Consider the following 13,835-nt stretch of genomic DNA (forward strand, 5'->3'; position numbering starts at 1 on the left):
AATTATAAAACATAGCCGGCAGATTGCCGGAATAGCTGCGAAACAGACTTGCGTGCCGTAAAATACAGATGGAAAAAGATACAGAAGTGAGTTGATAATAGTTATCGCCGCCGCCTATAAAACTTACAAGTTTATTTCAAAGGTTGTTTTTGGGTGCAAAAAAATTTTCCCTGTCGCGTCTCGAACCGGCGATCTCCGGATTAACAGCCAGTCGCCTTAACCACTCGGCTGTAGGACCATACAATCTGTTTTCTTACAATCAACTTTGTTTTAGGAACAGATTCTGTTTCTGAATAACCGCAATTTAGGTCACGCAGAAAGCGTGAAATCAAGCGCGAAAAAGCCATTTAAGCAGTGACGAGACAGAATGTTCTAGAACAAATGTAAAACGAAAATGAAGCGTCAGACGACGAAACAAAAAAAAAACCAAGAGCACCGCAATATAGCTACGCTCAGCTTACAGCTTCGCAGCTATAAAAATAAGCTGGATCTTTTCCGTTTCTGCCCCCAGTACGTTATGCTCCTCCAGTTACATAGCAAATGTCATTACAATAAATCATTATGTATAAATATGGCACTTGCGTTTGGGGGTTCAAATAACATGCACCCACTAAGCTGGGGGACCACAAACGGAAACGATCCAATAAACTTATTGTTACTTACTTCAAATTTTGCTTTTCTTTATTCAACCACTTTTGAATCTGTTTTGCCGTGACTGAAGTATCGCCACTAGTGGTATTCATATCACTCAGTGCAGTCTCTTGCGATCCTTGTTCCAATTTCTCAGCTCGTCTTGCTTCCCGTTCCATCAATTGCTCTTTTTGTTGCTCTAGGCTTTCCATAAGAGTATTTATCAATTGCACAGCTTCTGGTGACGTTTCGTTAAACTGGTCTAGCGCTTCACGGTACAGTTTTTCAGATTTTATAAAGTTTTCCCGCACTTTCTCCCTAGAAATTAACAAAAAACTATGTATATATATTAAAACATAAAGTTTAGTCGCCTGAGGTGACATCACCAAGCGCTGAGTACAAGGCCCGAAAAGCGACTAACCTAGGTTCATCTCCGTCTAAATTTTTCCTATTTAGACATCAGTAAAAAAATTTCAGAAGAGCCAAGACTATGAGTTCTCATAAATTTTCACAGAAACGAACAGATAAATGTGAACCGTGGAAACTAAAAAACGTATGTCCGAAACTAGATAGAATAAATAATAGCATAATAATAAATAAAAACAACATAGTGTTAAATAAAAACATGATAAATAAAAGCACCGAACTTTCGAAAACCAACTTAGCTTTGAATTAACATTTTTTGAACAAACATTATTACCTTTTGGCATAGCTGAGATAAGTCTCGAGGAGGTATTTGTTGGCATTCTTGTGAGTTGGCTTCAAGGAAAGAGCTTCTTTGAAATCTGAGATAGCGCTAGTGTACACTTCCAGTTTAGTATGTCTGAAACAATGAAAAAGACGATAAAGGTCGCTCGTGAAATTTAAATAAACATAACCGACTAACGTCGGGCGAATTGCTCTCAAACGACCGGCGAGGGGTTGGCTTCGTCAGTAGCTAGCCACGGTTTAGTGAGGCTCGCTTCAGCTTGATTTGACTATGCAACTTTTAGATTTCTAGCCTTGTTAGTAAACAAATCAAATAAAAAAATGATATTCTAAAAATTTTCAAAACATTGCAAAATTTAAAAGAGAGGCTTCCAGATTTCGCAGTGAAGATGTTCAAAACTGTTTTTTGTCTCTGGAGTTATGTTAAGTAACCCATCTGCAAGACTTGAAAAGCTTCGTTTGCCAGTAATGATCGTTTAACTCAGAAAAGGACAAAAATATTCAAAAATTTTGAAAAGAGTCAAAAATTTGAACAAAATCTTGCTAAAATTCAAGATATTCATTTCATTGTTTCATGAGACTATCCAGTATCCCTGTTTCAAGCCTGAAATAGTTTCACAGGCTCATAGAGATCCGTACACTTGGAACAAAAATTTTAGAAATATTTGAAAATTTTAAATTTTATCCAAAAATTACTAACACTGGAGTAATGAAAAATGTTGATCACCATCCCATTAACTCTAGAAACTACGCAACAGCTTATTATCAAACCTTGGAGGAGGTCCCAGGGCCTGTGCTGCCGGAAAAAACTCAAAAAAATGAAAAAATTGCAAATATTTTAAAAAATTGCTTTAATTCGTGATATGAAAATCTTGCACCGAGGTCTGATGGGGGGTGGGCGCAGCACTGGGGTGGGGGCAACAGTTGGGGTGTCTTCAACCTCTAAGAACCGCCCTTCACACCATAAGTAAAAGTATAAGTCTTCAAAACAGTTTGAGCTGAAACAGAGCTGAAAGGCTCTAAGAGCACTTAATGCCCGCTGGGCGCTACCTGTTTATCCCGTTTTTGAGGACGAAAAGTCAAAAGCGTCAGACGAAAAATTGGTCAAGCGAAAAATCGCATTAAAAAAGTTCGGCAGGACTAATATAATTGCTACAAACTTCGTTTGAGAGCAATTAATTATCAATTCTATGATATTTCGTAGATATTCACAATCCTTTAAGTAAAATTGTCTTTCGATTAAACCATCATTACATTTTTTGGATCTTTTCCGTTTGTGCCCCCCAATGCTGCACCCACTAAGCTGAGGGGGGCACAAACAGAAAATAATTTTTTTCTACAAACAGATTTAGCCTAGGTAACCGAAGGTAGCTTAAATATTGACGAACATATTAAAAAGAAGAGTAGCATAGTAGCACACTTTTTGAATTGATCAGTTTCTGACTTGTGTCAAATTTAGTTGCTGTTTGAATTAAAAGTTTAATGCTCAACTGACTTTAAATTCGTTTTGATAAAAATTGTTTTCTGTTGAAAATGAATGAATGATGCAGAACAGACGCACTGAGAGCCGGGCTGTCCTTGCAAGATCTACTTCCAGGATAGCCATGTATTTTTCGAGTTCTTCTATTCGTCTTGTCAGATCATACGAGATAATCATCTGATAGTATACATCGCCGCAATCAGCAGCAAAATTTATAATTGCACCAAGAGCATATTATCCGACAGCTAGTTCTATTTTACAACAAGAGCAAATTAAAAGATAGTAAATAGAGGCATTTTTACTTACAATGCACCCCTGGCCACCAATCCCTCAACACACTGGGGCTCCACTTCCAGAGCAATGTTGAAGTGCTGCATTGCTTCCACGTGTCTGTCCTCTTTGAAACACTGCACACCTTTTCCCACACTGTACACACACATACGTAATCAGTATCGGTAACATAACTTATGGAAAGACAGTCATTGCAAGCGAATGGATATAAACAGATGGTGTTACTTTTTAAACCATTGTTCCATTAACAATAAATCATTTTCGGAAATTGACACGCTGTTAACAACTATCTTGGAAACATTGACAGATTCGAGTAAATTTACTCTAGTAAAATATACATTTTGTGACGTAATACCTGTTGAAAATAAAAATTTGCTCTCAAAAATGATGCCGCATAAAAAGTACTATCGGACAGTAAGTGCAAAAAAGTTTATTCCGGTTTCAAACATTCTTTTCTCATAGATGAAGGATGTAAAAGAACATTGGCTTTGACGGATTGCAAAATTATTGGAGCAAAACTTCGTTTGATGCCATTTGCAAAACAGTGTGCAGATTTGTACTGAAGATGAAAACAAAGTCGTATAAGTTTGTATTGGAGAGATATGGAGTGCATCCTGCATTTGGGACTCCTGAAACTAGCTTGATTGAGCCTATCTGGAGTTTTTAGTCAGTCAAAGAAGCTGCGCAATCCATTCATTTGTCTATGCTTCTCGATTTGACGGCAATTTATACCATTCTTGGACCGTCAAAAATAAATCACCGTAATGTTTCCACTTCTTAAGTAACGGTCAATTTGGTCAGTATTGTGGTTTTGTAGATTATGTATTTGACGTATGCATTTAAATTGAAGGTAAATAATTGACAATTTTCAGTGTAATAAATTCAGAAAACTGTCAAAATTAGAGAAAAAAAAACACTGAAATTGGTCCGAAATTTTAATATGAGCACTATAATCAGTGGCAAAGTACGAAATTTAAATTACAATAATACAAAATAATATAACCGTAAAAACAATATTAGCAATTAAATTATGAAGAACTTGAGAACCAATTTCAGCTCCGCATGAGCAAAAAACCAGCAAAGCGTTGATGATTGATATCTATTGTAGTTCACCATGGGACACAACTTCTCCACACAACATTTTATACAAATAAATTTTACGATCAGTTACATTTTGTAGAGCACTTTCAATAGCAACTAGATTTTAAAGTGGCTTTTTAAAAATAGCGTCAAAAGAAAGGGACAGCTATGAAGTAACTGTTATTCCAAACTGGCAGGCAACAGCCGCAATTTGATTAAACTTAACGCCACTTTGAATAAACTGTAAAGTTCATTTCAGACAGAAATAGCGAGACTCGCGATGACCGGCTTTATAGTTCAGCAAATGCCTTTTTTGTCCATTCAGTTTTAGAAATGAAGATGAAAAGCATTGCAGAAGCATATATTTAAAACTATCAGCCAAAAAGTGAATAAATGTTATCTACAAAAAATAACCAGAAAAATGTCAGAAAAGAGAAGCAAAATAGTATAGTCATATAAACATAGCTGGCAGATTGCCAGAAAATAGCCGCAATAGCTTCGTAGATCAGCAGTCTAAAAAACAGTTGAAAAAAAAAACAGACCAAAAGTTTTATTGAAGGCTGAGATGTTATATTTTGATAAAGAATCTGCATAAGTTATTGCTGCCCCTTATCAGCTGCTCTTAAATAACCTTCATTTAGAGTGAAACATTCACTTGATCTTATCTCTTTGTATTAAAGTAAATAAAAGTCATTTCCAAAGTGAGGAAGTCATATTTGAAAGTGAGGTAAGTTACGTGGGACCAAAAATTTAATCACGCGAATGAACAAAAAGCTCGCTGCACTAAAATCGAAAAATGACGTCACGCACGCGTTTCAGCTGAAATTGCATGAACGAATGAACAAAAAGTGGTTGTGACGTCAAAGATCTGCAGTCTCAAAAAAACAGTAAAAAAGACAGACCAAAAATTTGTCGTTTCATTGAAGGCTGATATGTTATAATTTGATTAAAAATCTGTATAAGTTCTGACTGCCTCTATTGGCTGCTCTCAAATAAACTTTCTTTAGAAAGACACACACCTATTTGACCTTATCTCTTCAAATTAAAGTAAATAAAATTCAATTTTAAAGTGAGGAAGTCATATTTGAGAGTGAGGTAAATCAAGTGTGACAAAAAATTTAATCACGCAAATGAACAAAAAACTAGCTCCACTAAGAGCGAAAAATGAAGTCACGCACGCGTTTCAGCTGAAATTGCATGAACGAATGAACAAAAAGTGGTTGTGACGTCATATGGTCGTAACAAAAATTCTTGACGACGGAATAAAAAACATCGCCGGAAGAATTCCGGAAGCGACTCGAAGCATAAAAACTTCACAAAAAACCTATTTGCAGCTGAGGCAATTACCTTTTGTATTAAACTATTAACTCATTACCTCCCCTGGTCTGATCTAAAAATTGGTGAAAATTAAACCACTGTCACCAAGAGAAACAAAATGCAGCAAAATTTAATATTATTGAAAACGTTTGGTAACATAAAAAAAGTCCCAAATAATTAGGATGGTAAAGAAACTGATAGGCTGAAAAGGCTGACAGGACTATCAATTGCCTTCAAATAATTCATGATTCTAATCTCAAAAAGATCGCGAAAGCAAACGGCAGATAAGTCTTAGAAACTAAGTTAAATTTTTCCAAAAAAGAATGCTCAAAATTAAGAATCAGAAAACGACTACAATTAGACTTCTAATCACTGTAATTAAGACAAAAACAACAGATACTTCTTCCTTGATTTATATATTCTAGACATGATTTCATACTAATTCAAAAATTAAATTAATGATAGAAAAGACATAACCAACAGAATAATAATCAAAGGCAAAAAATTGTTTAAAAACAGTGCCAGGGCTGAAGAAAATTGCGATAAATAGTACTAAGTGGAAATTTTGGAAAATAATTTCACGCAAACTCTCAGGACTGCCTTATGTTGAATGAAATCAATTGCAAACCAAAGAAATGAAAAGATAAAAAAGCTGAAATCATTCTATTTTTTGACAACCAAAAAATCAATATAACGAATATAAATGTAGGTGCCAGGACAAAGCTACAATAATAAAAACTAGAATTTAAAGAATATGGCCACAATCAAAAGAACACTGTAGCAAAACGACTAATTCTTGATTTTTGAAAGTTAAAAATCAAATTAAAAAAATCAAGAAAAACGAATAACTTTCCATGTTCAGCATTTGAGACATAGAAAAGACAATGAGTCATCCGAGACAAAACTCCATTCTCCTAAACAGAACAAAAAAGAAAAAGCAGAATCAAACATTCGGAAACAATAAAACATTTTGCAAAAAATGTCCAATGAATTTTTGAGACTGCATTTATGAAAAAAAAAATTAACTTACAAAACTTAACGCAAAAATGATTGAATTTCTATTGAAACGAAATTAAAATCAATCATGTTGCGCAAAAAGACTATTTCTAGTAATAAAAAAGCTATAATACAAACAAAAAACTGAGAAAAATTGAAAAACTAACAAGGTTGGATTAGCATATGTACAATTTTATAAAACAAAATTACATCGAGGTACAAAGAGGTATTCAGAATATGAATTATCAAAATGGAAGTCGCTATATAAACTGATTTTTGACAAAAAGACGGCTGGAAGATCCAAAAAATGAAGAAATTACTAGAAGTAAAGCAAAAAATTAACTTAAAAAATCAAGAATTATGTGCCAATTTTGAACTTCAAAAAACTTTTCAGGCTCTCCAAAACTCTGTGATATCAATTTCCGAGGTATGAATTTCAATATAGCATCGAATAAAAACTTTCTACAAAAACAACTTAGAAGCAAAAAACCGGCTACTTGGACGAAAAAACGGCTAAAATTGGTTATCTATATGTGCCATTCAGTCAAAAACTACAATTCAAAGTCAAAAAGTCATTCACTAAACGCAGTGAACGATCAAAAAACTTCTCCCGCTCAGAAAAAATAAGTTCACACGGCAATTTTACTCAGTTTCGCTTTTAGTTCAAAATATGGTCTAAACGAATAGTACTTCCGGTAAAAAAAAACATAGCCGGTAGAACACCGGAAACGACTCGATTCGTCGTGCATTATAATCTCTAACCTAACCTTACCGAAATCAGAACATCAAAATAGACAGGAGAGAAAAAAATTGTAGGCAGGTGTTGGGGAGGGGGAGATAGGTGGCGGGGGATTTGTGCGGTGTAGTGTAAGAGATAATTAGGGGTGACTTATATAGGACCAAACAATCTCAAAATGACCTCTTCACCTTGAACATTACCAGCAGTTACTAATTACTATACAATACAAACGAAGCCACTGTTGAAGTCCAATGTTCGAAAACAGAAGTCAACAATCAAAAGCGGAGGTAAATGCTCGAACAGAAGAAATTCAAAATTCAAGTCATGAACAAACTTGCTTTCTGCTAAAAAAAAAACAGCCGGTAGAATACCGGAAACGACTCGAATCGTCGTGCAAAATAATCCTTACCCTAAATTGGACAAAATCAGAATATCGAAAAACACTAGAAATAACAAAAATAGAAGACCAATAAAACATAAAAAGCGTTAACATTTTTTCAGTTCAGGGATATGGGTAGGTGCTGGTTGGGGGTGGGGGGTTGGTAGGTTGGGGCAGGTAGGCGGTGGTGGGGGGTGTAGGTAGGTGGGTTGGGGGGTAGGTACGTTGCGGGGGGTAGGTGGGTAGGTACGAGGGGGGAGGGGTATGTAGGTACGAGGGGGGGTAGGTAGGTACGAGGGGGTGAGGGGGTTAGGTACGTGGGGGGGGGGGGGTAATTTTTGGGGCGCGGGATAGGTAGTTAAATGGGATCAAATTTTCTCAAATTGACCTCTTCACCTTGAATTACAGACTGTTACCAATTGCTATACATTACAAGCTAAGCATTTGTTAAAATCCAATGTTCGAAAACAGAAGTCAACAATCAAAAACGGAGGTTAAAGCTCGAACAGAAAGAAGTCAAAATTCAAGTCATGAACAAACTTGCTTTCTGCTAAAAAAACATAGCCGGTAGAATACCGGAAACGACTCGAATCGTCGTGCAATAAATCTCTATTCCAACTTGGACAAAATCAGAATATCGAAAAAACACTAGAAATAACAAAAACAGTAGACCAATATAAGATAAAAAGCGTCAAAATTTTTTCAGTTCAGTGGTTTGGGTAGGTGCTGGTGGGGGGGGGGGGTGGGGTGAATGGTGGGGGGGGCAGGTAGGTGGTGTAGGTAGGTGGGATGGGGGTAGGTACGTCGCGTGGAGTAGGTAGGTACCAGGGGGGGGGGGGGTAGGTAGGTAGGTACGAGGGGGTGAGGTAAGTACGTTGGTGTTGGGGGGGGGGGGGGGGTAGGTACGTGGGGGGGTAGTTTTTTTTGGGGGCGGGGTAGGTAGTTTAATGGGATCAAATTTTCTCAAATTGACCTCTTCACCTTGAATTACAGACTGTTACCAATTGCTATACATTACAAACTAAGCTATTGTTAAAGTACAATGTTCGAAAACAGTAGTCAACAATCGGAGATAAAACGGAGGTAAAAGCTCGAATAGAAAGAAGTCAAAATTGAAGTCATGAACAAACTTGCTTTCTGCTAAAAAAAAAAAACCTGTAGAATAACAATACTCTTCTTCGAGTCGTAAAAACCTGTAGAATCTCAATACTCCTCTTCGAGTCGTGAAAACCTGTAGAATCTCAATACTCCTCTTCGAGTCGTAAAAAACCTTAAGAAAACCAATATTCCTCTTCGAGTTGTAAAAACCAAGAGAAGGCCAATAATAGCCCAAGCTATCGCTGAGCGTTTATCAATAACATGTTTATTTTTTTTCTTTCCTCCGTTCTCGAATTGAAACATTTCTCGTCAAGATTCTGAATATGTAACAAAAACCGCCGGAACAAATGGCAATCAATTAAAAATTATTCTTTCTCAACAAAAAAATGATTTAATTTGGAAAATACACATACAACTTTTTAAATTTAAGTAAACGTTAATGCTGAAATTTGAACAGCTGTGTTATTTCACTAGCAATAAGCTGAACACGAAATATCATCGTACAAATTGCTCTCAGAAGACGGTTTGATGTTCACTTAATACTTTTCTGCTCAGAACAGTTCAATGAGTGAAGCATTTCTTAGGTCGGCTGCTCTTAATTGAAGAGAAACTTAGAAACTTTGATCAAGTAAAAATCAAGATTGTTTAGAACAATTTCAGTCAGAAATTCTATTATCAGACAGCATAAATGTCAAAAGAACGTTCATGAGCGCCAATTCTTCAATTGAAAATACATGTTTGTCTGAAGTTCAATCTAAAAGCTTCTATAGCCACTAAAAATAAGACGAAGTACTAATATCAATTAGTAAAAGCATATTATTAAGTCTAATATAACTCTTAATTTAATTCTTGCTCTTGTCGTCAATTGGTTCGGTCAAAAAACAACAAAGTTCGCGGAGGAAAAACTGCTGCGTTATAATTTTTACAAACATAACCAACCAATACCTAACGAATAGCTCTAAAACGACAGGCAAGGGTTGGCCTTGAACAGTACGTTCAGAGACTGATGAAGCTCTAAGAGAGCTGCACAGCACCATAAAACAATCGTGATTTCCGTTTATCCCGTTATTCGCCCGAAAAATTAAATCGGTCAGGCTAATAACGACCAAGCAATTGATAGCAGCAGTATAATTGCTAGTATAAATTAAGCTCAAACGAAGCAAAACATTCTTTTCTTCAAATTCACAACGAAAGAATCATTTGCATATTTTGCTAAGCAAGCAGAACTACGAGAAGAAACGCGAAGTTTAATGTTAGACTTAGAGTGAATATGTAATAGTAAATAAAAACAAGGATCTTAATATTGTATAAATATTAGCAAAAAGTTAAATTTTATGAAAGAGCTAAGCTGGTTTTTTGTTCAAGTTTATTTTCGCAAGTTTGTTTACGTGCTTGTTACACGTTCTCACTAGTAGTATCTGGGGACGTTCACTGGAGTCAGTGGGGATAGAACCCAAACTATCCGTTTGATAACGATTAATTACCAGCTTAACTCGACACTAGTGGTTTGCACCAAGTGAGAGAAGAAATGATAGATTTAAAATATAAATATATAAGTGAATATAGAGAGAATGTATGGTAGTGGATAAAACAAGGAAATCAACAAGTAGTAAAATTTGGCCCTATTCGTTTGGAGAAAGGGTCAAATTTTACTGGTGGTTGGTTTCCTTGTTTTATCCACTACTACTGGTTAAAGTAGTAGTGGTTAAAGTAGTAGTGGTTTATCCACTACTACTGGTTAACCAACCACCAGGAAGTGAAAATTTGTTTGCTTGCTATTTTTAATTATCACTGTAACTGAAAAAATATTAAAATTGCTATAGAAAAATATCAAATGGTTGTGTAGATAAATATAACTTTTTGGGTCTCATTCAAGCTTAAGTTTCTTCTCGTAGTTCTGCTTGCTTAGCAAAATATGCAAATGATTCTTTCGTTGTGAATTTGAAGAAAAGAATGTTTTGCTTCGTTTGAGCTTAATTTATACTAGCAATTATACTGCTGCTATCAATTGCTTGGTCGTTATTAGCCTGACCGATTTAATTTTTCGGGCGAATAACGGGATAAACGGAAATCACGATCGTTTTATGGTGCTGTGCAGCTCTCTTAGAGCTTCATCAGTCTCTGAACGTACTGTTCAAGGCCAACCCTTGCCTGTCGTTTTAGAGCTATTCGTTAGGTATTGGTTGGTTATGTTTGTAAAAATTATAACGCAGCAGTTTTTCCTCCGCGAACTTTGTTGTTTTTTGACCGAACCAATTGACGACAAGAGCAAGAATTAAATTAAGAGTTAAATTACACTTAATATATAAATAAATGACCCACCAACTTGTAACTTTTTATTGTTTCATTGTTCTCTGATGACTCAAGCATTACTTCAATGGGGCACGACATTGAGGAAATTGAAGCGGACCTGCAAAGCCATAATATCAACCTTAATTGTTATGGTTTGTTTCTCAAGGTCACACAGTTCATATGAATTAAGAACGAGTGCCTGCAATCAAAGAAACCCCGATTTGTTTAGCTCACAATCATTTTACATCGTAATTGTAATCCGTTCATTAACGATGCTATTTTGATGTACACTTGCTGCAATTATTCGTCACTCTTACCAATTTATAAATAGCAGGAGTCACTTAAATTCGTATTTTTTGAAAAAAAACATCCTTGTAACATTATCCTTTCTTTTCGAAGAGTTCTGCAATCATTTTTCTGTTTTGAGCAGAGTAGTCCACCGCCCAAGGATATCAAACGTTAAGCTTTTGAAAGAATCAATTGGTGAACGAAAAATTCAATAGCACTACAATCGCTTTTCATGTACTGAGCTCTACAAAATTAGAAAACACAAATTTATTCCTGAACAAAATCAAGAACGACTCCGAAGAGGGAGACTCAAAACTGGAAGATGATTAGGTTCAATTTTATCTTGTGATAATAACTTTTTTGTTGCTATATTGGCTATCTACTCACTGTTAATGGAAACATTTTGTTGCTTTTAAACTTTGGGCGATCTGAGAAGCTGATAGTATTTGATCGCGATGATTGTCCGCTTGATTTGGTTCCGTTGAAAGAATCATACATATTTCAAGCACCCATTTGTAAGCAAATCGAGTAAGCTATACTCTTCGTGTAACAAGACATTAAAATGACAAGGAAAAGTGTATTCCACGAATGACAATAGTCGCATGCAATTAAAAACTAACTGCTCAACTACACATAAGATTCAAGTTCTAAAGAAAAGAATCACGACATGAAGTTACAGGAAACCAATTTGCTGAACGCGGTACACTCATAATAAATCAATCTTTTGAGCTGTTAAATCGTGATCATTTGCAGATAAAAAACATAAACGACTATTGCAAGAAGCATTGATCTCAAACGACTAGTGGGAGTGTAGGATACAAGGACCTCTAAATACTACTGTATGCTAAGATATGTAGGATAGAGTAGTATTTAGAGATCATTGTATCAAGTATAATCATATCAAATCGTTCAAAATGAAATCGGAGATGTAGAAGTCACGATTTATCTGTAACCACGTTTTAGCTATATAAGCTTTGTTGTCTTTATTACAGTTGATTTCTCTATATGCTACCATCACAGTAAAAAATATATATCTATTGTTTCAAAGGGAAGCGCGTATTTAAATATTAAGTTAGGATTCCCCAACTCCTAGAGGTGCTCAAAAAACTACTGCAATTGTGGTGCACTTTTCTTTTGAATTTTAGTAGTAAAGGCTGGCATTTCGAGTTCAGCTGCAAAAACACTTGAAGAGATAAAGTTATATCGCGCAAAACTAAAAAGTCAAGGGCGTAAAACTCTTTCAAAAAGTCAAAAGTCAACCAAAAACGGCCAAGAGCAACGTATGTACAAGAACTGCTCGTTGGAGACCAATTAAGCATCGACGGCAACTGCAAAAACAAAGCTGCGATGAGCAAACCTTCTGAAACGTAGCTTGATGGTTTCAATACAAGCCAATGACAAAATGTAAGTAATGCAATCTTGACTCGTCCTATCTGACAAGAACAGTTTTGGAGAACGTTTAATTTGAAGTTTGTCTGCGAAAAATATTACAACAAAAAATTAAGAAATCAGCAACAGGGGTTGCGCCAGTATCTGCCCCAGCCATAAACAGTTGCCATTGTTAATATCCTTGTAACATTATCCTTTCTTTTCGAAGAGTTCTGCAATCATTTTTCTGTTTTGAGCAGAGTAGGCTACCGTGCAAACGTTAAGCTTTTGAAAGAATCAATTGGTGAACGAAAATTTCAACAGCACTTCAATCGCTTTTCATGTACTAAGCTCTACAAAATTAGAAATCACAAAATCATTCCAGAAAACAATCAAGAACAACTCCGAAGAGGGAAGTATCAGCTGTTTATGACAGGCTCAAAAAGTGGAAGATAATGAAGTTCAATTTTATCTTGTGATAATAACTTTTTGTTGCTATAATGGCTATCTACTCACTGTTGATGTAAACGTTTTGCTGCTTTTAAACTTTGGGCGATCTGAGAAGCTGATCCTATTTGATCGCGATGATTGTCCGCTTGATTTGGTTCCGTTGAAAGAATCATACAAATTACAAGCGCCCATTTATAAGCAAATCGAGAAAGCTATACTCTTCGTGTAACAAGAAATTAAAATTTCAAGGAAAAATGTTTTCCACGAATGAAAATAGTCGCATGCGATTAAAAACTAACTGCTCAACTACACATAAGACTCAAGCTTTAAAGAAAAGAATCACGACATGAAGTTACAGGAAACCAATTTGCTGAACGTGGTACACTCATAATAAATCAATCTTTTGAGCTGTTAAATCTTGATCATTTGCAGATAAAAAAAAACAAACGACTACTGCAAGAAGCATTGACCTCAAACGACAAGTGGGAGTGTAGGATACAAGGACCTCTAAATACTACTGTATGCTAAAATATGTAGGATAGAGTAGTATTTAGAGACAATTGCATCAAGTATAATCATGTAAGAAAAGTCAAATCGTTGAAAATGAAATCGGAGAAGTAGAAGTCACGATTTATATGTAACCACGTCTTAGCTATATAAGCTTCGTTGTCTTCATTACAGTTGATTTCTCTATATGCTACCATCACAGTATAAAATAT

General features: G+C 35.6%; 1 protein-coding gene across 3 annotated transcripts in view; it reads right to left on the reverse strand.

Annotated features, from left to right (window-relative positions):
• The window catches only part of LOC142335946 (uncharacterized), a 56,425-nt gene that overhangs the window by 21,286 nt on the left and 21,304 nt on the right, over nt 1-13,835 (reverse strand). For all 3 annotated transcript variants that reach the window (XM_075384357.1, XM_075384358.1, XM_075384359.1), the window contains 3 exons: nt 3,125-3,244; nt 1,331-1,453; nt 664-948 (listed from right to left, as the gene is read on the reverse strand). In XM_075384357.1, coding sequence (XP_075240472.1) covers nt 664-948; nt 1,331-1,453; nt 3,125-3,244 — 528 coding nt within the window. The remainder of the gene's footprint in view (nt 1-663; nt 949-1,330; nt 1,454-3,124; nt 3,245-13,835) is intronic.

This window comes from Convolutriloba macropyga, chromosome 3 (genome assembly GCF_964194025.1).
Source record: "Convolutriloba macropyga chromosome 3, txConMacr16.3, whole genome shotgun sequence".
Taxonomy (NCBI): domain Eukaryota; kingdom Metazoa; phylum Xenacoelomorpha; order Acoela; family Convolutidae; genus Convolutriloba; species Convolutriloba macropyga.